At 33.7% G+C, this 26,342-nt stretch overlaps 1 protein-coding gene across 5 annotated transcripts in view; it reads left to right on the top strand.

Moving 5' to 3' along the window:
* Positions 1–26,342, top strand: part of LOC117177715 (chloride channel protein 2) — a 245,804-nt gene that overhangs the window by 122,547 nt on the left and 96,915 nt on the right. For 4 of the 5 annotated variants that reach the window (XM_033368597.1, XM_033368589.1, XM_033368598.1 and 1 more), the window contains exon 1: positions 23,713–24,326. The exons of the other annotated variant lie outside the window; for it this stretch is intronic. In XM_033368597.1, coding sequence (XP_033224488.1) covers positions 24,181–24,326 — 146 coding nt within the window. In that variant the 5' untranslated portion in view covers positions 23,713–24,180. Of the gene's footprint in view, positions 1–23,712; positions 24,327–26,342 lie in introns of those variants that run through there. 5 annotated transcript variants of the gene reach the window in all.

Here is a 26,342-nt window from a genome sequence, read left to right as displayed (position 1 = left end):
TGGACGACACATAGGCCCTAGCACCGGCGCGTTTACCACCACGTCCGTCGGTCGCGGCTAGTATGCCCCATCAGCGCTCCATCATGGCCCCACTGCTGGCCAATGTTGCACCGCCAGCATCAAACATGATACCACAGGTACCAAATACTCCTCTCGCTGGAGGACGTTCGCTCATGCGTGCAATCCACACAACCGACGTCCCACTGCTCACATTCTCGGGAATTGATCATAAGGATACGGAGTAAACGATGGTCACTAAGTAACTAACAGAGAAGGCGGCGAAGTGGTCAACGAAGCAGTAGGAACGTGACTATCGGTATCTTTTTACAAAAAAAAAAAATACTTCCTGGCCCCCAGATTACTGCCCTAGGCCCCAGAGGGACAAGTTATCTCGCTGTTGCTGGAAGCCCTCAGGCCATCAATTAAGAAGATGCTTAGAGCAGCAGATGTAACGTCGTTTGAAGAATTGGTAGAACAGGCCGTGCAGGCCGAATCAGACGCTGCCGAAGAGACCGGAGGGACCGTGTGGGTCCGAGCAGCCGAGGCAGAGACATCTGCCGCCCGACAGCGCCGAACGCGCCCCTGTCTTGAACGCTGTATCGGCCGATCTCAGCAGTCTGCCCAGAATAAGGGTACACCTAGGCAAGCGCGAAATAATTGCTGAGATCGACACCTTAGCTTCGGAGAACTTCGTTAATCAGTCGATTATAACCCCCTCCGAACTACAAGGTTCCACACCCTCCTCATCCCGCGTCTTACTGGCTGCCGTGGGAGCGACAATCAAGTTGAATGGGAGCATTCAATTAACGCCCACTTGACAGCAATCCGACTACCCCGGTTCTTTGTATGTCAGTTCCGAATTGAGCGCAGAGCTGATATTGGGCCGACCATGGCTGAAACAGCACAAGGTGATTCACGACCACATAGCTGACTGCATCTTCGTTGGAACGATCGGTCGACAGAAGATCTATCTCAGTCCTCTCCCCCACGACCACGAGCTTGCCTCCCCCACCGAGGAAATTACCGTACAGAATAATTTCCCCATCGAATACCAGGCTAAGTTTCACAAATTACTCCGTTTGCATGTTCCATTGTTTCACGGAGGCGGACGCCTTCAAAAAACTCTCCAACGTGCAACACACAATACAATTGAAGAACGGACATCCTGTTCGGGAAGCATCTCGCCGATATTCTGATGAGAATCGCCAATATATAGACATACAGGGGCGCGAGATGCTTCGAGATGGCATAATTTAGCAAACCACATCACCGTTTAGTTCAGCCATTGTCATCGCCGGGTAAAAGGATGGCGATTACCGTTTTTGTGTTGACTACCGTAGGTTGAATGGAATGACGGTAGACGGTAGACGCAGTGTTTGCCCAGAATACACGAGACCCTAAAAGATCTCGGCTCCACCCCAGCAGGGAGACAATAACAGTTCCGCGTGATGCCTTTTGGTTTGAAAAACGCGCTTGGAACTTTCCAAAACCTTATGAGACAGGTTTTAGCCGAGCAATGGGGCATACCCGCCATTGCATACTTGGATGATATTGTGGTGTATTCAAAGAACTGAGAGGAGCACCTGTTACATTTGGCCCTTGTTCTCGTGAGATTAACCATATACGGGTTAACCGTTGCGCCGGCCAAATGCAGCTTTGGCCAAACTAACCTTTCGTACCTAGGATAAATGGTCAGTACGGAAGGTAACTCGGCTCAAACAGGGCATGTTGAGGCCATACGAAACGACGCACCGCCGCGAATCCGGAAGGATATGCGCTCCTTTCTGGGTATTTGCAAGTGGGTCAAGGAATACATTCCCAATTCCTCGATCATTCTCGCCCCTTGATCTGATATGCTGTCGACAAAACGACCATATCGTAGGACCCCGGAAAACTTAAAACACTTCAAAGCTGCCAAAGCCAGTTTCCAGAAACCGATCACGTTGAGCCAACCTGACCTTGTTTTGCGGTTCGTCGTCTAGACAGAAGTTAGTGCCTGTGGAATGGGTGCCGTTTTGATTCAGGACGAGCCCGATGGCCGACGTCGCATTATCTCGTTTTTCAGTGCGAAATTCTCGCCCAACGAGGCCTAGCACCATTGCAACGAGCAGGAGAGTCTCGGGATCGTGTGGGCCATAAAAAGGTACCGGTCCTTCCTGCAAGATCGGCCGTTTACACTACGGACCGATAGTAAGAAGCTCACCTGGTTGGAACGTCAAAATGATACGAGGGACAAATTAAACAAGTGGGACCTCTTTTTTAGCCGATTTCCGCGCACTGTGGAGCACGTACCCGGAAAGGAAAATGAGTTGCCTGACGCTCTCTCTCGTCATCCCAATCCTGGCGAATTATCACCTGGCGAGCCTGATATAGAGCAATTGCTGCCTCCAACTACCAAAACCGCCCGCCCTGACCCTGGGACGACCCCCGCTGTTTCGCGAAGTGATAGAAGCACAGCAAGAAGATCCGAACATCACTCGAGACGTCCTTCGGCGATATCGATTAATCGAGGAAGGATGGTGGTACCAGGATACCGCCAAGGCGTGGAGGCTATTGGTGGCCACGGCACTTTGAAAGAAGATGATTTGCGAATTTCATGACGCAGCAATAGCTGGGCACCCTGAAACGGACGAGACGATCCGTTCCATCAAAGAAAATTTGTACTGGGCCGGAATGAACCGGGAGATTCGGTGTTACGTCGCGGGATGCCATATTTGTATTTGCTGTGAACCGGTAAGAGGGAAACAGCCAGACGGTCAACGCCCGAGCCCCGCGAAACGTGCCTGGAATACGGTCGCCGTCGACCTCATAGGCCCGTATCCTCGTACTAGCCAGGGCCACAGCTTCATTTTAGTGGCGACTGACCTTTTCACTCGTAGTTTGGAAGCCTCTCCACTTCGAACGTCTGAAGTCAGCAAAATAATTCGAGTAATGGAGGAAGAAGTTTTTAGTCGTTTCGGCTACCCGCGCAGGGTCCTGAGCGCCAACGGGTCGCAATTCAGGGGCTATGCCTGGGGCGAAGCAAGTCGACGTTGGGGCCGCGAGTTGTGGATCACTCCCGTATACCACTCTCGCGCTGACCCCACCGAGCGGAGGAATCAGGACTTGAAGAAGGGTCTCCTTCTCCGCTTACATCAGGGCAACCAACGTACGTGGGATCGACATCTACCCGACATCCTTTTCGGACTAAGGCGAAGGAAGAATGCCGCCACCGGGGTAACCCCTAGCAATCACCTTATAGGTAGGACTTTTCTTTGCCTAGGAAAATGGGAGCTGTAGCCGGAGGCCGGCGACGCACCACCTGCCGCAGGAAATGAAGACCGCGAGCACGAGGCTCGCCAGCGACAGGTAGCCTTTCAGGCTAGATACGCCGTGACACCCAGTCCACCTCGTTATTTCTCAGGGGATTGGGTTACGCCCTCAACCATTATCTGAGCAACAAAGTAATGGGATACACGCCAAAACTAGCCCCAGCCCTATTAGGTCAGAAGGTGGACGGTAGTGCATTGATGCCAACACTAGCGCCTGGAAAGGCGGTGCTACCATCCAACCAACGAGTGAACGAGCCAGGGGCTGACGCGCAGCCAATACGAGAACGAACAGCCGAAGGCATCTGCGGTGCAATGGACACGAGCCCTATCGAAGTCGTCGGTAGGGAGGCGAAAGACGAAGAAGGCTTGTACCACCAAGCGAGCGACGGAGGGACCACGATCAGCGACGACGAGAAGCAGGAGCGAACGGTGACTCAACCGGGTGTCGATTAACAACCAGGGTGTCGCCGAAGAGGCGCATCACACGCTTGCAGCTGTAGCTGAAGAGAAGGAAGACAGTGCTAGACAACGTTATCAACTGCGATCGCGGGCGCCCATCGTATACCGGGACGCAAGAGCGTACGCGCCTCGGAGAAGCCGCAAGGCACTGTAATAAGGCGGTTTAAGAGGATTCTTTTAGATAAAGGTTAAGCAAACTCTATTCGGGAAGGGGTCGAATTGTTGTATGTCAGTCGGACAAAATGAGAATCTCGAGATTCCAACGATTTTGTTTACGGGACTCTCACTTAAAATTTTCCAAGTGACAATTTAAGTGAGGGTCCTGCGTGACAATTTAAGGACTCTCGAAAGTTTAAACGACGAGTTTGCTCATCCCTATTAAACAATTAGCATTGTTCAGGTACATCTGCCGCATGCTGAATAGCCAAAAGGGCCCGAAAGTTCTCGGTTGTTTGTCAGCACAGACTTACCGTCGTGTTTTCGCTCTCTACGAAAGCATTGCGATGGGTCTGAGACACGTACCCAGTTGGCAGTACCGAGGATCTCAACCGATTCTTCGGGTTGCAAGACAGTGCACGAAAATTGATGAAAGATAAATAACTATAGTTAACGAGATAATGAATATGCGTTCTTGGTAGCTCGAGGTTTCGGAAAATTTAAAAAAAGATCAACGGGAAACTTGCGGCTATTCGTCCTATTAAAAGACAATTACTTATTCAACTATGTATGACGCTCCCCCCCCCTCCCCGGTTATTATCGTAACGAAGATTTAGAAGTATACTTAGCAGTAGTTAACTTAGTATTTTCCGTAAAGATAAGTTGAATTTAATTAAGCCGGGACGGAAGGGTTGTTGGAGTTCACGAGTTAGGTTTAAATTTCAAATCAAATATTAAGTAAATAGATATTAGCATCGCCAGTTAGGCAAAAACTCCAGCAACTGTTCTGTCCGTCCTAGCTTCGGGATTCCTTCGGAATAACGAAGCTAGGGTAGCGCTTAGGTTAAGACTCAAATTTCACGTTTTTATAACAAAAATTTATATTTTTAAATCATAATTAAAAGTTTTAGAAATTAACGACTTTCGGTGTCGACGCGCGAAGGTCGAGGTAGTGCGTTCGAGGCAGCGCTCCCCCACTGCTGGCTGCGACTTCGTTGTCGCAACCGAAAAAAGGAGGACCGCGGCTCGATAATTCATCTGGGATTTTCTTCGCGATCGAGTATCTTTGTTCAACTTCCTCGTGGTTTCTATCCATAGATCCGGCCGTGTGACAAAATACCGCACTTAGTGTCGTGTTAGTCAACGTTTTTGTGCTGACCGAGTGGAGTTTCGGCTGAAAGGTTGCCCTCCCCTCGTTCAGTCAATCTTCTCCTGTAGTGAACTTAGCCGGCCGAAAGGTTAACAAGCTACTGCCGAAGAAGATAGAAAGCGGGCCGAGTGTCGTGATACTCTGGACGGAGAGAGTGAGCAGTTAGTTCCGCATGCCCGTAGCGTGTACGGAGCCGCAACCTAAATAAACAGTTTTATGATAGGGGTTCACAGAGTTTCGAGTCCTAATCGCCGGCCGAGGCGCCGTTAGGCGAGGCAGGCGGTGAGGCACTCCTTCCTCTCGAGGAACGTGAACGTAGAATCGCCGCCCGACGGACAGCCAACGCGGAACGTGTGCGGCGAGTGAACCAAGAGCGCCCCTGGAGGTGCGAAGAAGAGCTGTGGTGTAAAGAAGAAGCGCGCAGAGAAGAGTAGGCCCGTCGACTGCTCCACGAGAAGCAGCGGCGGGTAGAAGCGGACCGTCGGGAAGCCGAACTCCTACGTTCGGAGAAAGAGGCTCGACAGCGAGTCGAGCAGGGACGGCAGGAACATCCTGCAGTAGTTGCTGCTGCCGATAGAATTTCGAGTCCCCTTTACCTCCTCGAGATTCCTCGCAATCAAGAAGGAACTCGAGACCCACGTCAGCGTTGACCTTTTAAAGATAGGAGTAATCCGGTAATATTGCGGGTGCCACGGTTCTTTGAGGAACCTCGGTACGTCTTCCCGCCTGTCAATTTGGTTCGTTGGGACGGATCCCCGACGGCCGGCCCAAGCCGACCTATAGTAGTGGATAGCCCTAGCACTTCGCCGTGCCCCTGGGGACTTCGCATCGCCCCGTCAACGCCATTACCGGTACCTGGGGAATTCATCCACGTAAATTTCATTCACGTAGAGATTCCGGATCCGCCGACCAAAAACGCCGCGGTGCCAACTGCAGGCACCAGTACCGAGGCCCGGGCCTCCAGGTCTTTAGTACACGTTCTAAGTAGCCTGCCCATTCAGGACCCTCCTAGTACCCCGTTAACCACCCTTTCCCGCAAGGAACCTGGGTCAGATACCCTTTTATTATCATCCTTTATAACGCCGGAGACGTTCTCTCCATCTCTGCTAAGTTCACCACCACCAAAACGTTTTGTGGCTCCCACCGCCGCAACCTTGAATTTGATTAAAGGATGATTTTTATTTTCAGTATATTACGAGTCCCGCATCTATGGATGGCCTGTCAGCTTGACAGAAGCTTTTGAAGGGGGAGATGAAACGGGTACAGTTACCTCCCCAACGTAATTAATTTTATTATGATTTACAAAATTCTAACACTTTAAAATTTCGTTTGACATAATTTAAGCTTTTCCTAAAATTTTTTAAATTCTGCAAAATCAAAAATTGATTGTCTTTTATTTGGGTTGATTTGAAAAGTTGTCTTTTTTAGATGAAAGTCATCTCTTTGGTAGGAAGTTAAACCATTGGGTTCAAAATTCAACAAATGTTGCAAATTAATTTTTTGGTGGTAAATTCAAATATTTTGTGAGAAAAATAAACTATTTGGTTCAAAGTTAAATTATTAATTTGAACATTTAATTATTTTGTTAAAACGTTTTTTTGTTGATAAAAAGTAATTTTCTTGTTTGAAAACTCATCAAATTGGTTAATCCCGTTTAGTTAAAAATTCTTATTTTTTAGTTGGATTTAACTGGTTTAAAATAAGTTGTGAAAATTAACTTTCATGTTTTGGAACGTCTAAAAAGGCTTGAATCAATCTAAGTGAAAAGTTTTGGCTGAGCATTAATTTTATTCTAAAAAATGTACATTTCCGGGTTTTAAATTCAAATGTCTTCTGTAAATTTGTCTTGGTGGATTTAAAAATCATATATTATGTTAAAAATTTGTTTTTTGATAGATAATTAATTTTCTTAGTTGAAAATTTAATTATTTAACAAATATTAAACTATTTTGTTGAAAGTTTATTTTCATGAAATTTAAAATATTTTCTTAAAGTCATATTTTTGTCTAAAATTCAACTGTTTTGTTGAAAATTCTTTCTTTTGTATTTAGAATTAATTTTATATTTTGCGAAACTCTGGAAAGTCTTGAATCATTCTAAGTGGAAAGTTTTTACTGAAAATTAATTTTATTCTCATAAAGTTATTTTTCCGGGTTTAAAATTCAACTGTCTTCTAACAAAATTTTATTATGGTTTAAAAATTCATTTGTTTCGTTGAAAATTAATCTCTTATTGTCGAAAAGCCGGAAAAGTGTGAAAAGTCTTGAATAAATATAATTGAAAAGTTTTGGCTAAAAATGAATCTTATTATTTAAAAGTCAATTTTATGGGTTTGAAATTCAACTATTTTCTAAAAAATTTTCTTTTTGGTTTAAAAATTCAACTATTTAGTTCAAGATGTATATTTTATTTTCAAAAAGTTTGGAAAGTTTAGAATCATCGTAATTAAAAAGTGTTCTCTAAAAATCCGTTTTATTCTCGAAAATTCAACTTCTGGTTTAAAATTCCACTCTTTTCTAAAAATTTGTCCTTTTTCGCTTGAAATTGAACTATTTTGCTGATATTTTATATATTCTAATAAAAATTTTTATTTTGGTAGAGACATAATCGTCTACATTGAAAATTCAGCTGTTTGGTGAAAAATCCTTCTATATTGGTAAAAGTTTAATTTTTTTTTTGAAAATTCGTTCTTTTGTATTAAAAAAAAATCTATTTGGGAAAAATTAAATTTTTTTGTTAAGAATCTAAATATTTTATTAAAAATTTAACTATTCTGTATTATTTTGCTATAGAAATTTTTGTGAGAAAGTCATTCTTTGGTATTGAAAATTCATCTTTCAAGAATATTATCTCTCATAGCTGAAAATGAACTTTACTTTCGAAAATTCAACTTCTGGTTTAAAATTCCACTGTCTTCTAAAAATTTGTCTTTTTTCTGGCTTGAAATTCAACTATTTTTCTGATATTTTATATATGCTAATAAAAATTCTTATTTTGGTAGAGAATTAATCTTCTTCATTGAAAATTCAGCTATTTGGTAAAAACACTACTATATTGTTGGAAGTTTAATTATTTTCTTAACATTTCTTTTTTTGTATCGAAAATTCATCTTTAATGGTAAAAAAATCTTTTTATTGGAAATTAAAAATTTGTGTCAAAAATTCGTCCTTTTGGTTTGAAAATACATCTTTTATGTTCTAAAATATCATCTCTCTTGAATGAAAATAAACTTTATTTTTGAAAATACAACTTTGGGTTTAAAATTCAACTGTCTTCTAAAAAATTTCCTTTTTGGCTTGAAAATTCAACTATTTGGTTGAAAAAGCAACTGCTAAATTTTCTTCGTTTATTATTTACATTTATATTGTATATTATATTATTTGAATTTTGTTTTTTTAAAAAGAGAATTGCCATATTTTACCAAATTTTCGACAATTTGTGACGTTAGGACAGTCCCTCACGCCTTTAGAGTGTCACGTAATTTGTGGACGCTCCCTAATATGATTAGCGAAACTAAAGAGGAAGAAAGCGTAATTGAACAAACGATCTGTCCAAAATGCAATCACTCTCTTCATGCATTTGAGCCTCTGTAATTCATCGTTGCCTCATGTGACTCACTTTAACTTATTCACTGGACTAATCCCACGTAGGGTCATGGAACCCATGAGATATCCATGGATTCACTGATGAGATTCTTTATTGTTTAACAAGATTTAATTGTTTTATTTTTCAATAAAAAATATACCAATTGATTTTGATGTTAAATTAAATAGTGCCGATTCCTCTTTTAATATTTGGAGAGATGAAAAAAAAATCTGCCTTAACCCGGATTCGAACCAGGAAAGCCACTATACATAAGTGGAGCGTTAAGAGAACTATGCTACCGAAGCCTCAGTATATTCTTTCTTGTTTCTCCTATATCGCATGTTGAAACGTTTTTCTAATAAAAAGATCCTTGTTTTTTTCTCAAATATTAGACTACTAATCTACACTATTTATTCTTCTTATATCAAACATTATGGAATACAACATTTAAAAAAATTACCTATTTTTTGATTGGAAAAAAATAAAGTTTGATCTTGCGCAAACCCTATGAAATTTAACACGTATTTCCCAAAAAGAAGAAAGAGGAGCAACATAATACAAATCAACAATTACTGTTTTCGCGAAATTTGGGCTTTTTTTTATCTAGTTAAAATTTTTTATGGTACATAAAACATTACTTTATACTGATAATAAGGTTTTTTAAAAGCTTGCCAAATAAATTTATTATTGTTTATAACAATTTTCTATTATAGTAGAGGAAGAGAGTTACACCTTTTTCTCAATTTTTCCATTTTGTTTCCTATTTTACGCTTAGAGCAAAGAAAGTCACAATTAATTTTAACAAAATTAATTGTTTATACAATTTATTATTATTTATTAGTTTATCAGATTTAACGAAAATAATTATCTAAACAATTAATTAATATTTATAGAAATGTTGTATTAGTACATAGGTCCTAATTTTTCACTCAGGGCGAGGAAATAATTTTTAATTGTACCAACAATTTTTGTTCAAAACAATGTATTATTATTTCTAACAATATTTCATCTTGAATAATGGTAGAAAGTTTAAGTTTTTTTCGATATTTCCAGCCCTTTTTCATTTTTCACTGATAGTGTGGTAATAGTTAATTAAATTTAACGAACATAATTATCTAAACAATTTATTACTCCTTATAATAATTTTTTATCAGAACAGAGGTAGAAAGTCGCTTTTTTTCTGAAATTTTCAACTTCTGTTCAATTTTTCCTTTAGAGTGAGGAAATACCTAATTAATTTTTATAACAATAATTGATTAAAAAATTTATTATTGTATATAACAATAACTCTTTAAGAATAATCGTAGCAAATTTCCGTTTATTTTCTGAAATTTTCAGTCTCTTTTATTTTTCACTCATTATGAGGTAATAACTAATTAAATTTATCAAAATAAATCATCTAAACAATTTATTGTTCTTTAATATTAATTTTCTATTAGAACAGAGGTAGAAAGTCGCTTTTTTCTGAAATTTTTAACTTCTTTTTAATTTTTCACTTACAGTGAGGAAATACTTCATATATTTTCACAAAAATAATTGTTTAAACAATTTATTATTATTTATCTCTTACAGTAATGCTAGAAAATAGTGGAGTTATCTGCAATTTCCAACTTTTGGTCAACTTTTTACTCAGGTAAGGGTGATAATTAATCAAAGTTAACAAAAAAATTGTTAAAACAATTCTTTATTTTTTTAAACTATTCTATTTTAGATTAATTTTTGAAATTGGCGATGTTCTTCTGAAACTTGCAATTTTTTGAGAACCTTTCACTTAGAGTAAATTAATTATCAATTAAGGTAAGCAAATATAACGGTTAAAACAATTTATTATTCTTTATAATAATATTCTTTCAGAATAATACTATGAAGTTGTTTTTCTTTACTGGCATTTACAACTTTTTGTCAAATTTTTATTTAAAGTGTTCTAATAATTAATTCAATTATATAAATTATTTGTTTAAAATTCAGAAGCAATTAAAAATAAAATAACAATTTTATTTTGTTATTTTATAATTGTGAAGAAAAATATCATAATTTATTGGCATAAAGATATAGAATTTTTTATTCAAAAAGTTAAATTTTTTTTTTTGAATAGATTATAAAAAAAACAAGAAACCTAGCACTATTCGTATTCTTTGAAAAGCTATTGACAATTTAAAAAATCAAGAACATTAAAAAAAATTTAGACTGTAATGTAAAGATTTATTTACTGGTCCCTGTCCCACAAATACTGTAAATTTGTACAGCGGCACTCCTTGGGATTATCTCTCGATATCATTTTCATTTGTTAGATGTTTAATCTGGTAACGAGGTCGACAAAAAGCAAATTATAATATTTATTACCATCATGCTATAATTTTCTGAAGATCCTCATTAGAAAATTTGTTAGTACTTCTTAAACGTTCGGTTACACCGTTTCAAATTTTCACCAGGTTGATCGATAGAATTATGGATTGTACTCGAAGTAAGGTATGTACTAATCAGAAAATTGTAGGATTTGGTCAAGAATTATTTTTTTGTGGGTAGAGTTACGGTTTTTAATATACTAGTCTAAAAGGAAATAGTTACAGTCTGTAGCTGTAAAAAATTCCTCTCTGGATCCGCTGGGATTCGAACCCCGGTACCAGGGCTCGAATCCCAGCGGATGGTGCACTAACCAGGCGAGCAATTTGCAGTTCTTTTCAAATAAAAAATTATGTCACACTCTATTCCTTGAATATATGAAGAATTTTCAAACAGAAAAGATAAATTTTGAAAGACATAGTAGAATTCTCGACTAAAAGATATCAATTTACAATTAATTAAAAAAATAATTTGCAACAAAAAGATACATTTTAAGAATAAATAGTTTCATTTTCCATCAAATATTTTAGTTCTTCTTTGTTCATATTGTGTCCCCTAAGGGCTTACATGACTTCCATTCCTTACAATCTTTCCGCTTATATCTATATATTTTTTAAAATCTTATTCTTTCCATATATACAATTATTTACAACTATTTACATAAGTCTTATGTCTAGTTCCTTATCTCTATCTCCTGCGACTTCCGTTTTCTTTTTCTTTCACTTTTTTATATCTTCATTCGCCTTTTTTTCACATGCATTCTTTCATTCTCTCTCATTCGCTCCTCTAGCACCCTTCAACTCCTTCATCCATTCTTCTCCTAATCCATCCTCCCCTAGAATCTTAACCATATTCTTTTGCCAGCTTTCTTTATCCTCCATTCCTCTCCTACATTCTTCTCATACATGCTCCCATGTTTCCTCCTCCCATTGACATATTCTACACTTTCTGTTCTCTTCTTTTTCCCAGTACATCCCTTCCCTTACCCCATTTCCCAATCTGAATCTAGCTATTCTGGTCCTCCTTCTCTCTCCCCGTCCCTTTTCTAAATACTTTGGCACTCCTTCCTTTTTCATCATCTTATACCACTTATTGTATTCTGATTCCTCAATCATCCACCAGCTTTCTATTAATTGTCTTTCCCTCTCGCTTTTTTCCAGTTCTTCATAGTTTACTCCAGTCCCGTCTTCTGTTTCTCTATCATTGAAGAACCCTCTTCTTTCTTCTCCCCATTTCGTTAATTCGATCGCCCTCCCTCTCCTCACTTCCACCTTCATCAAACAGTTTCTTGCCAACTACCCTCCCTTTCCCTCCCTTAGCTTCGTCTCAAATTTCCATGCCTTCTTTCCCGCTCTAATACTTAACTTATCCCTTTGCGCTTCTTCTCTCACTATGTATCCTGGCGTCCTCCAGTCTGCCCCTAGTGTCCACCTTATATACCTTTTTTGTAAACTCTCAATATCTTTCTTTTCTTTCCACCCATATCTCTGCTCCATAACCTAATACCGGCCATACCAGCGTATCAAATAACCAAATTCTCCTTCTCCAATTTTTTTAATCTTCTTTTTCCTATTCCCCATATCTTTTCCATTGCCCCTGCTAATTTTTTTATCCTTCTCTCCTTTTATCTCCATTCGTTTGCAAGATATATCCCAAATATTTATACTCTTTTACTTCTTCTAACGTTGTTCCCTTCCATCTCCCTGTCCATTCTTTCTTCGTTCCCCCTTCTTTTCTAAACCTCATTATCTTTGTATTTTCTACATTTGCATTCAGCTTTTTCCCATCTAAGTATTTCTCTAATCCTGTAATTAATCCCACTGTCCCTTCTTCATCCTCTGCTATCAACACTATGTCGTCTGCGTATGCCAGTGTATATATCTTTACCTTCCCTATCCTAACTCCGCCCCAACCTTTTCTCCTCATTTCTTCTTCCAAGTCTGATATTAATAAATTAAATAAAAGTGGGCTCAAAGGACATCCTTGTCTAACACCTCTCACCAACCAGAAACTATCTCCTACTTGCTCTTCTACCTTTACACTGCTTTTTGTCTTTCTAAAAATTTCTGATACTTTCTTTATTGATCCCTCTCTTATCCCATTTTTTACCATAACTTTTTCTATTTCGCCTCGGACTAATGAGTCAAACTCCGCCTTTAAGTCCACAAACGTTGCTTTCCTTGCCTCTTTTTCCGTTTTAATTCTCTCATTCACTAGATAGTTCAGAACATATATGTTGTCCATTACCCCCTTTCCTTGTCTAAACACTGTCTGATTCGGTGACTCGATCTTTTTTTCTTCAACTTCTATCTTCAATCTCTCCGAAAAAATAGTTACATATACTTTACACAGTGTTGGCATCAACGTCACCCCCCCCCCCCCCCCCCATAATCTTTAACCTCTTCTCCTTTTCATTTCCTTACTATTGGTATAACTACTTCTTCTTTCCATAACTCTGGCCACTCCTCTCCTCTCTATACTCTATTACACATTACCCACGCCCATTCCTCTAGTGCATCCCCTCCATATTTCCATACTTCACTTGGTATATCATCTATACCAGTACTTTTCCATCCTTCATTATTCCTAAAACCTGAACTATTTCTTCCATTGATATGTCCTCTTCCTCATCTGTTTCTCTATCATATTTTCCTCTCTTTACAACTTTTCTCTCTACTCCTCCTAGCAAATCCAAAAAATATTTCTTTCTTTCTACTATTTCAATATCTTTGTTTACTCCTTTTTTTTTCTTTCTCTACTACCTTCCATACCTCTTCCTCCGTCCTAGCCTTCTCCGCCTCTTCCTCAAACCTTTTATTCTCTTCCTCTTTCTTTTGATAAGACAACTCAGTATACTCTTTCTTTTTTCCAATATTCTTTCCCATTACTTTTTTCTTTTCTCCATTTTCCTAATTCCTTTCTGACCTACTTTTTTTTCTCTCTTTGCAATCCTCATCCCATCCACTTATATTCTCCCCTTTACTAACTTCATTTTTGTTTGTGCACTCTAATTCTATTTTTATTTCTCCTATCATTTTTTCCATCTCCTCGTCCACATTTACCTCTCTCATATTGATATTGCTGACCTTTTCTCTAAACTGTTCTTTTCCTTCCCTTGACCAATCCCCTTTTCCTGCACTTTTTACGTTTGCTCCCCCTTTATTCATATTGCTCTTGCTTATTTGTCCCTCTAATGTCACTATTAAGGAAAAGTGATCCGAATCAATATAATAACCTATCTTTAGTTTCTTGACCTTCTCTCTTACCTCATCATCCACCAGCACATAATCAATTACCGTTCCCCTTTCACCTCCTGAGCGTGTATATTCTCACTTTCTCATCTCCTTCTATATTCCGTTTAAGATATACCATCTCAACTCCTCCAAGCTCTTCAAAATTTTTTTTCCCTCCCCATTTAGTACCTCATCTTTGGATTTTCTTCCTCTCTCTTCTCCTCATTCCCTTCCTCCTTTGTCACCTGTTCTCGCATTAAAATCCCCACCTATTATCAGCCTACTCTCTTCTTTATTTTCTTCAATCATTTCTTTCATCTCCTCTGCTTTCTCCTGCATATCACCGTTCACATAAACTCCCACTACCTTCCACTTCTATTCTCCCATCATTATCTCTTCTACTATTAATCCTTCTTTTTGTTCTTTCCTGTCTTTCTTATCTTTTCCTGTTATACATTCATTCCTTACTCCAATCACCATTCCGCCCATTGCTCTGCCCTTTTTCTTCTTCCTCTTTGCATTTTGCACCTGCCATTTGTAACCTCTTGGTAACCTTCCCCTTTTTCTTTCCCATCCATTTTCATCTAGCCACGTCTCCATCATTATGACTACATCCTATTGTGTCAAATGTCTCATAAACTCCCTATCCTTTCTCTCCAATCCTGCTATATTCCAGTAACAAATCTTCCATTCTTTTCTACTTTTGTTTCACATCATTTTTTCCTTCCTACTATTTCTTATTTTCCTATCTCCTGTCCCTTCCTCTCCTACTTTCCCTGCAAATGAAATTCTCTCTTAATTAAACATGTAATAGTTAATATTAAAACAAAACAAATAGTTTAATACAAAATTAAAAACAGTTGAATTCAAGAATAAGAGGCAAATTTCAAACAACAAAAAAGGTTTCAAAATGGAGTTTTATTTTTGATCAAATAGGAAAAAACTTTTTACCAGAAGATTAATTTTATCAATAAAAACGAATTTTCAACCACGAAAGATCAAGTTTTATTTTAAATGATCAGTTTTATAAAAAAAATGTTGTTACATTTTCAGCGAAGAAAATTGATCAAAAAAATAATTTTGAAAAAGACGAACAAATTTTTCAATTAAGTAGTTTAGAAAATTAATAAAAAAAATAATTTTGAAAAAAACGAACAAATTTTGCAATTGAGTAGTTTAATTTTGAAATAGAATAATTTTTAACTAATTACTTTACTTTTCGACCCGCGTAATTGAATCTTAAATCAAAAACAAGATGTTTGAACAAACAAGTAAAATTTTAACAAAACAAAAAAAATGTCAACCAAATTTTCTAATTTTTTATAAAATTGTTCAAGTTTCAACAAAAATACTTTAATTTTCAAGTACAAAAGGTAAATCTTTACTTAAAGATAAATGTAAATTTTGTGAAAAAGATTACAAAAGTTAAGCAAAGGGTTGAATTTTTAAGAAAGAATTGAATTTTTATCCCAAAAAATTAATTTTCCACAAAAAAGATGAATAATTAATTTTTAAAATAAATCTTTAACCCAGTATTTGAATTTACGACTAAAAAAGAGGATTTTAAACTAAAGAAGGTCAATTTTAAACAAAAAATGGAATAGTAAAATTTCAACTTAAGAAATTAGTTTTTAACCAAAACCAAAATGAATTTGTAACAAAATAGATAAATTTTGGAACAAATAGTAAAATTGTTAACCAAACGAGATGAATTCTGAATCAAAAATGTAATGCGTTCTATTAATTTAATTCAAATTATAGTGAAAACGGCAAAAATTAAAAAAATTCTTAAAAATAGGGGGAAAATCAGAATTCTTTAAATATTACTTGTCCATTAATTTTTTATAACAATAGTAATAATTTTGTGTTGTATTTTATTATTTTAACAATAAATGTTAAATTCATTTATGTAACATTTTTTGTAAAATAAAATTTTTTAGCAAGGAATGCCTGAAACTGATGTTTTGTTTATGAAATTTGTTATTAAGAATTAAAATGTTCAGTTTTACAATCGAAAATTGCTTCTAAAATATTACTACTAAGGCTTATTGGTAAATGAAAAATACGTCTTTGAGTAAATAGCCAAATTGAATATTTGTGTTTGAAATTGTTAATAGCAATTTCAATTGTTAATTACGAAGTTCTTTCAGACACTAAATATATTTCATTTGACTAAATCTCTATAATTCAGGATTAAAAAATATCACACAGAAAACAACATGTTTGATTATTCGTTTTTAGCAACTTATTATAAAAATTAATCTCAACCCTAAATTAATTATTTATGTTCTTAAAGTATATTTATATTGAATATGTAACATAACAAATGAAGTTTTTCAGTGAAAATATTAAATCCGCCCTTTTTACACTTTGCGTTAAATTAGTATTTATAAAAGAACTATTAATTCGCCAATCAGTACGAAAACTGTATCAATACAATTTCAATAAATTTAATTCTGAAACTTAAAAATCGAAATAATGCGCGTAAAAATTACAGTATGAACCAAATATCGAATTTTTCACCCAGAATAAAAATGTTGGAAAAATTTTGTTTTATCGGGTCATCTTTTATTTATCTGTTCATCTTGGCCTGTTTAGATTTAAATCACGTGAACTGTCTGAGCAGAGTTGCGTATATGTATACAATGTCGCAAAATCTTTTTTGATAGATTTGTTGCGCCGACTGTACAATGGCGTTATATAATGGGCCACTTCCCTCGTCGAGGGCTCGTAGGAAGCTGACTTCAAAGTCACGAGTTATCATTGACCAAAATTACCTCGTAATTGAACTCGTCTTACCGACTAGAGCCCAACTTAAATTTCACGTGAGATCGAACATGTCTTCATCCGCTTCTTTTCATCATGCAAGGGCACAATTGCACATCTTTTGTGATACCATGATCAAAATTCATCAAGAAAGGAATTTTGTTTTTGCAATTTTAATTTTTATAATGGACTAAAGTGGCTCAGTTTCTAGCCTAAACCCGACAGAATTACCGCATTTTGAAAAGAATCTACATGACCTTGTATTTTTCATTTTAATAATAATTTATATCAATAATTTATTAATTAAAAAATTTATACACTCATTTGAATTCCTTAATTACCCCGGATTCATCATCACTGACTTTAAAAACCCCTGAGTACTGACTTTTATTCAAAGCACGTGACCTTTTGTATTTTCGTCTGCCATGTTGAATCCGCCATTTTAAATTTCATAATATTGACCCCGGATTCGTCATTAACGAGCTGATAAACTCCTTAGTGCTTACTCATTAAAATCCCGTGACTTTTTCATCTTAGTCCATAATACTGGATCGGCCATTTTGAATTCCTGAATTTTTACCCCGGATTTTGAATTTTATTCCGAAATCCTGGATGCATCATTTTTAATTTATCAATTTTGTCCCCGGATTCATAAGCAGTGACCTTAAATACCCTTTGGTACTGGCTTTCATTCAAATCGCCTCACACTTTGCATTTTGGTCCGCCATATTAAATCCGCCATTCTGAATTCCAAAATTTTGTTCCTGGATTTTGCAAGTTGCTCTGACATATTGGATCCACCATTTTGAAATTTCTTACGTAAAGTGCAGATTCGTATTCAGTTGCAATTATCTTCATTATCATTAGCTTCAATACCATTATGGACATTACCATTATCTTCCTTACCATTACCGAAACTACCATTTCCGTCTATACCGTTACTGTCATTACCATTAATGTCATTACTATTACCGTCATTGCCATTCCTGTTATTGCCATTACTTTCACACGATTACCATAATGACCTTTATCGACCTTGAAAATTATCGTAATTAACATTACCATAACCGACATTACTATTATCTTTAATACCATTACCGTTATTTTCCACTGTTGTCCTTACCGTTACCATCATTATCATTAGAGTCATTATCATTACCTTCATTACCATTACTGACATTAACATTGCTGTCTACACCGTTACTGTCATTACCAGTAATAACATTAATATTAACATCATTACCATTACCGTGATTACCATCACCTCATTAACATTACCGTCATTGCCCTTACCGACTTTATCATTCAGTTCATTACCATTATTATCATTGCCATTATCATTAACGACAATATCATTACCGTTTATACCATTTCTAACATTACCATAACCGTCTACACCATCACTGCCATCACCGTTACTATCATTACGATTACTGACATTATCATTATCGTCATTACCCGTACCGACTTTACCATCAAGGTAATTTTGATGAATATCATTACCATTACCATCATTACTATTAACGACATTACTGTTACCGGCTATACCATCACTCTCATTACCATTACCGACATTACCAGTACTGTTATTGCCACTACCGTCTATACCATTACTGTAATAATCATTACCGTCAGCGCCCTTACTGACTTTACCATTATCCTCATTACCATTACCGAAATTACCATTACCGTTTTTACCATTACTGTTATTACCATATCGCCTATAACATTACCGTCATGGCCGTTAACGTCACTAACAATACTGTAATTACAATTACCATCTAAATCATTACTTTTATTACCATAACCGTCATTACCACTACCACCACTAAAATTATTGTTATTACCATTACTATCATTACCATTCTCAGTTAACTAGTTAATGTTAATTTTTCAACATTACCACTATTTATATATTTTCATAAAATAACATTGTCCAATTAACAAAAAAGTTATATATACATAACTAACTAACGTAACATAATGAAAAAATTTTCATGATTGTAAATCTTCTGTTAAACGTAATGCGTTTCGATTGAGATAACCAATTTCAATTCGAAATGTTGGAATATAACCTTAAATTATTCAAAATTTAAAAAACATTTTTGTTAACTCTGTATCAATTTCCAGTGAAAAACGCTATCATAACCTAAAATTGTTCTCTTATTTTGAAATCCAATGATTTTTAAAATAAAAAATGCCTATCTCTGGTATAAAACGCCAAAAAATGCTAAACTTATCCAAAAAATCTGAATTTCATGACACTGAATGATAATCTGAAGAATAATAATAAAAAAATTAAATAACTTTTTTATTATTAAAAACCAAAATTTTCGTCCAAAAACACTAATTTAAAATAACAACAAATTTCTCAAATTTTAAATCTTCTTTCAAATCTGATGATTTTATTTGGTTTTAAAATAACCGATTTGTAGTAAAAAATGCGAAAATATAACCTAAAATTGTTCGACAATTTTTTAACTTTTTTGATGCCAATGATTTCTTTATTAAATGTACAGATTTCTGGTAAAAAACGACAACAGAATCCAAAATTGTACTGAGAATTGTTAATTTAATGACACTGAAAGATACTCGGAAAAATAATGATAAACCAAAAATTTTAATAATTGTTTCAAATTAAAAATACGAATTTTGGACGAAAAAATCTAACAATTGATAACGGGAATTTTTCAAACTTTAAATATTTTTTTTAAATCTAATTTTTTTAATATTTCAAAATAATCGATTTTCGGCGAAAAATGTTGGAACGTAACCTAATGTTTGATAATTTACTGACTAAAGAATAACATTTCAAATAAACTTTGAAGTTCGTTTTTAATATTAGACTAATTGCTAGATTTTTTACAGATCGTTAACAATAATAAATAATAAATAATAATAATAATTTTTTATGAGTTTTTAGACTGGATATTTCTTTTTGCATCGTTCGGAAACCATAAATTCTATTTTGGCATAATTCTAATTCGAAAACAAGTTTAAATAAGAATGGCTTATTCCTCTGTAAAATACTTCCTGTTATCAATTAAAAATTTTAAAATTTGTATTATAAAATATCTCAAAATTAAATTTCTTTAAAAAATATTTGTCATCAGAGAATATTTTGCAGAATCTATGACATTGAAACAGGCGGATTGATAACCGTAATGTAAATTAATATTCGTCTAATAGCCACCAAGGACTTTCAAGATTATATTGAATATCTTGCATATAATATTTTTCTTATTATGTCATAAAAAATGTCTAACTGTAATGACTAATAAAAAACATTTAAAATTGTTTGAAAATTATTCTGCAATGAGCAATTCTTTTCGTTTGACTTAATTAAAACATCTAAAATAAATTTCTGGTGTGAGAAAATCGTAAGCTTCATTTAAAAGTCATCATGATTAATGTAGAATATTAAGACGTCCGGTGCGTGAACTGAATTAATTTTAATTTACTCAAATTCACCAAAGAATATTTTTTACCATAATCGTATGAGTTTTCAACAAATTAAAATAGTTCCATTTTAAACCAAATAGTTAATTTTTTAAGCCACAATATGAATTTTTTGAAGTTAGATAAATTTTCAATACAGAAATATAACTTTTTTATGAAAAAAATAAATTTTTTCTTCGAAAGGAATAATTTATAACAAAACCGTTGAATTAAATGAGAAAAAGAATTTTTTTCAAATAGATCAATCCTTAATAAACTAGATGAATTCTGAATCAAGAAAGATAAATTTTAAACAATATAGTTGAATTTTCAACTAAAAACACATATTTTATGATCCAAAAATGAAATCGTCAATTTTTAAGGTGAAGAAACGAATTGTAAACGAAGTAGTTGAATCTATAACCAAAACGAAATTTTTTCCAGGGTATCTTTATAACCAAAAAGACGAATTTTTAACAAAAATACATGAATTTTCTACTAAAGAAGTTGAATTTTAAACTTCTAATGTATAAATTGCCAACCAGAAATGGAATAGTTGAATTTTCGGTTAAAAACATTATTTTTGAACAAAAATAAAATAAATTTTAACAAAAAAGTTTAATTATTATAAACCGAGGTGTTGAATCGTTAAAAAAATGAATTTTTGACACAGTAGTTTAAATTTTAATCAAGTAGTTGAATTTCAACCAGAACGATAAATTTTTAACCACTCAGATAAATTTTCATGAAGATAGTTTTATTTCAAGCAAATTAGTAGAATTTGTAAAAAAATAGTTTGGTTGTTAACAAAAAATAATAATTTTCAAAGAAAATGATTTTTCAACCAAGTAGTTGAATTGAATCAAAAAGACGAATTTTTAACGAAGAAAAATGATTTTTCAAAACAATTTCTAAAATTTCAGATAGAAAACACCAAAGTTCGATTTAAAATATCGATTTTCGGCAAAAAATTAAATAGCTAAATTTTTGTTTAAAAAATAGTATGTTATACACCTATGAAGGATTAAATGTTTAGATATTAGATTTCGAATACAGGAAGCATGATTTAATGTAATTTTAAGGGTCATTTATGATAATTTGCCCTAAAAGGCCGAAAATTCAATTTAAAAATGTCTCTAAATTTCCGAAAATTCATTTAAATTTTCGAACACTTATGGTAATGTTACAGGTAGATATGGTAATTTACCATACATTACAAAATTCAATTTGAAACATATTTATGTATTTCCGGGAATTTCTGAAATTTGTTGGTAATTTATGGTAATATTACAGGTGATTTAAGGTGATTACCATAAATTGCCCAAAATTCAATTTAATGATGTCTATAAAATTCCGGAAATTTATGTAATTTTCAGTCATGTGTGGTGATTTTACAGGTAAACATAGTAAATTACTCTAAATTAACAAAAATTACAAAAAATTACCCAAAATTCAATTTTAAGAAATTTTTATAAATTTCCGGAAATTTATGAAATTTTTCGGTAATTCAGGGTAATATTACAGGTAATTTATGGTACCTACCCTAAATTGCCCAAAATTCAATTTACAAATGTCTATAAATGTCCGGAAATTTATGGAAACTTTCCGTAATTTTACAGGGAAATAGTAACTTACCATAAATTACCCGAAATTCAATTTTTAACATTTTTATAAATTTGCGGAAATTTATGAAATTTTTTGTTAATTTTGGTAATATTACAGATAATTTATGGTAACTTCAGATAAATTACCCAAAATTCAATTTAAAATTTTCAATAAATTGCTGGCAGTTTTTAGAAATTTCCGGTGATTTTGGGTAATTCGCTGTAATTTGATCAATTATATATGGTAAATTTCCATAAATTACCGTAAAATTCTATTATCTGCAACAAAAATTTTCTTATAGTTCATAAATGTTGGATTCCCCCCCCCCCCGTTTACAAACGTAGTTTTTGATGCGACCCCCCCCCCCTTTCCCTCAAATTCGCAACGTCATTAATGGGCGGCCCTAATGCTTATTGGACCAGAAAAGATATTCAGGGTAAGTCATCTAGATTTGTCTGATCAAAATCTTCCTTTTCCACTAGGAAGTTGTCTTTCTTCTGCCTGAGACATTTTTCAGTAGAAAAAGTTATTTTAATGGGACATAATATTGTACCTATTACAATAAAGCATATTTCTTGTAATATTCATTACTCACACTATACAAATTTGATATAAAATAACAAAAATTTTATTATAGAGTTCTTTTCTATTCAAATCAGAAAATTTTTTAACAAAAACTTCAAGGATTTCACAAAGATTTCAGGTATATTTTGGTAAAAATGCAAACCATCCGATGAATCATTTGATTTCATATTATAATTCGTTACCACCGGCAAATTTACAGGATTATTCAAGCAAGAACTGATTTAAATACCCTGTGAATTCTAGTTTTTCTTGTTTTCCATTTAAAGAGTTATTCATCTTGAAAAATATAGTTATATATAGCTATGAAGTGAAATTCTTCTTATCACATTATATTACATGTAACATCATATTACATCATGAATATAAATTTTACATTTTTTTTACGCTTGAACTCTAAAAATAAAATGTTGATATTAAAACAAAATAATGTAATACATTAATTCTACCTTGATGCAAAGCTCATCCTGACATCTATAAAATGTATTTTTATGTTTAATAAATGTTAAAGCAATTAAAAGTACGGCATCATATTACACACGAGGCGAAGTATATACTGTAAAAAAATCTGCAAATTTTAAAGAATAGTAAGTGGAAAAATGGTCTTATTCATATTAAATTTACTGGAATTTTCTCGCTGAAATAAGGAATCTTCTCGAAATCATATACAACCTTCTCGAATCATTTGAAGCTTTTCTGTAAAATCCATGAAAAAATTTTAAAAAATGAGCCATTTTTCTGAAGAAAGGGTAATACACAATGTTTCTGTTGAATTTAAAAATTTTTTGCCTCCAAATGCAGAATTATTTTTAATAACCAAATTATCTTGGTGGATTATGTCAAGAAGACGATTAAACACTATCCAATCTCCTCGATTCCTCGACTTCGCCTCCTTTTTTTCAACAATCCAAATCGGGATTTGGGGTGTTCGCTGATGCTCGCTTGACAATTTAAGTCATAAGAGAAAATTGCTGTGCTGCTCGTAATAGTGAGGCTAATGAGTTTATAAATTGACCCACAGGCTTCACTGCCTGAGGTCTGCCAGTCTCCATTCAGTGCGTGACTCAGTGACTCCAGTGACAATGGCGTGCGGTTAATTTTTACAAACGCAACTCATTATCGCATTAGTCGCATTTTTGCTCACTCCTATCACAGTAAAAAAATCGCCCCAGGAAACTGCCTCTTTTGCCACCGAGTCATGAATCCAATCCATCAGCCCAAGCCTTCTCTTTAACTCTAAGATGCAGGACCGGAAGTCCCTTTACAGGAAGTGCCAGTTCAGATTCCACTTTCAATTGCCTCATTACTCTACTTTACTCCCTCGGTGTGAAACATATTCCCAGGAAAAGCAGTCCTTTTTTGTTTAGAGTTTGGCTGAAGTTGAACTTTCTGTTGAACTTGTGTCGTTAGTTCTAAACAGTTTCTATTATGTCTAAGATTGCGGTAGAGTGATAAGGAAATATGCAAAGTGATAAGAGAAGTTGAGTGAAACTCATTATAAAAAAAAATTAATTTTTTTTATATTTGTGTGAAAAGTTTGAAATAAACGACAATGGCGAAGCAGACGACGAAGAAAGATAATAGAGAGGAAAGTCTTCTTCATATTCATCCTGAAGGGACTGAGGAGGAAGTTGATAAAGAGTGGGAGGATTTCTCGAGACTTATGACTAAGTTCAAGGAAAGAAGGATTCAACCTAGGTAAATTTTTCTCAACCTTTTAAAAATCGAAGAACATTTTTCTTTGTTTAAAAAAATATAAAGAAGTAATATTTGATTTGTTTGAATAGATTTTAATTGTTTTATTTAAATTATTTTAAACCGTAATTGTTAACTTTGAAGACTTTTCTCAAATTTTTATTAAATTATTTTAAATCTTTTCTAAAATATTTCTTTTTAATCTAAAAACAAAATATCATTCGAGCAAGACCCAAAATGGTACCTATTTTCCCCTAGAAAATCCCTGAATTAATTCTGTTATAGTTCTAGTAAAAGCAGATGTACTAACCTATTTTGAGCTGCAAATGAAACTTTCAAGGTCAATTCAGAAAAAGAGTTATTAAATTGCCAAAAATTGTTGGAAAAGGAGTAGGCTGTGAGGTAACTTGCGTTTCCCTTTTCCAGCTCGAAAAATTACTATTTTCAATCAAAAAAATGTTGATAAGCATTTAAAATTTATTGATAAGATAAAAATGATTCAAAACAATATAAATTTGAAATGGTTTATTTATTATTTTTTTATAATAATTTTGATCATTATCGTAATTTTTGCGAGCTGTAAAAGGGGTAAAAATGTTCTTTTTATTATAATTTTCGAGCTAGAAAAGGGTTAGTGGATAAAGAAACTTTCCTTTTCCTTTTCAGCTAGTAAAATTACCATTTTGAATTGAAAATATTTTTATAAAAATTTATAAATTATTAATGAAATAAAATGGATCTAAGATATTATAATTTAATAATTCCTTATTTATTAATTTATTTCTTTATTATAATTTTTTATTAATATCGTAATTTTTCGAGCTGGAAAAGAGGTAGTGTGCGTCGTAACTTGCGTTTCCTTTTTCCAGATAAAAAATTACCATTTTCAATCAAAAGAAATTTTTATGAAAATTTATAATTTAATTTATTTAAAAAAAAAACTCATTTAAAAGGGTATAATTTCATAATATTCTACTTATTTTTTTATTATATTTTTTTATTAATATTGTAATCTTTCCAGCTAGAAACTGTGTAGTGAATGATGTAACTGGCTTTTCCCTATTCCAGATCGAAAAATTACCATTTTTGATCAAAAAAAATTTCTATAAACTTTTATGATTTATTCATCAAACAAAATTGATTAAAAATTTTAGAATTTTTTATTTCATAATTTATTTCTTTATTATAATTCTTTCTTATTATTGTAATTTTCAAGCTGGAAAAGGGGTAGTGGATAAGGTAACTTGCCTTTCCCTTTTTCAGCTAGAAACATTACCATTTGAATTCAAACAAATTTCTATAAACATTAATAATTTGCCAATGAAACAAAATTTATTCAAAATATTATAATTTTATAATATTTCATTAATTTTATTTATTTTTTTAAACATAATTTTGTTAGTTTGTAAACTGAAAAAGGGCTAGGGTGTTTCGTAACTTGAATTTCCCTTTTCCAGATCGAATTATCACAATTTTAAATCCAGCAAATTTCTGTACAGATTTATAATTAATTAATGAAAAAATGGATTTCAAATATTCTAATTTTATAATATATATAGTGGATGAGGTAACTTGCTTTTCCTATTCTAGTTCGAAAAATTGTCATTTTTGATCAAAACAAATTTTTATAAACATTTATAATTTATTAATAAAAAATTGATTAAAAATATTATATTTATTAATTTATTTATTTATTAGAATTTTTTCTTATTATTGTAATTTTCGAGATGGAAAAGGGGTAGTCGATATGGTAACTTGCCTTTCGCTTTTTTAGCTGGAAAAATTACAATTTGAATTCAAACAAATTTCTATAACATTAATAATTTGTCATCTAAACAAAATTTATTTAAAATATTATAATTTTATTATTATTTTTTAAATAATTTTGATAGTTTGTAAACTGGAAAAAGGCTAGGGTGTGTTGTAACTTGCATTTCCCTTTTCTAGCTCGAATTATCACAATTTTAAATCCAGCGAATTTCTGTACAGGTTTACAATTAATTAATGAAAAAAATGAAT

This window comes from Belonocnema kinseyi, chromosome 8 (assembly GCF_010883055.1).
Source record: "Belonocnema kinseyi isolate 2016_QV_RU_SX_M_011 chromosome 8, B_treatae_v1, whole genome shotgun sequence".
NCBI lineage: Eukaryota > Metazoa > Arthropoda > Insecta > Hymenoptera > Cynipidae > Belonocnema > Belonocnema kinseyi.
Note: the sequence above shows the minus strand (reverse complement) of the source record. Positions and strands in the feature narration are given on the sequence as shown.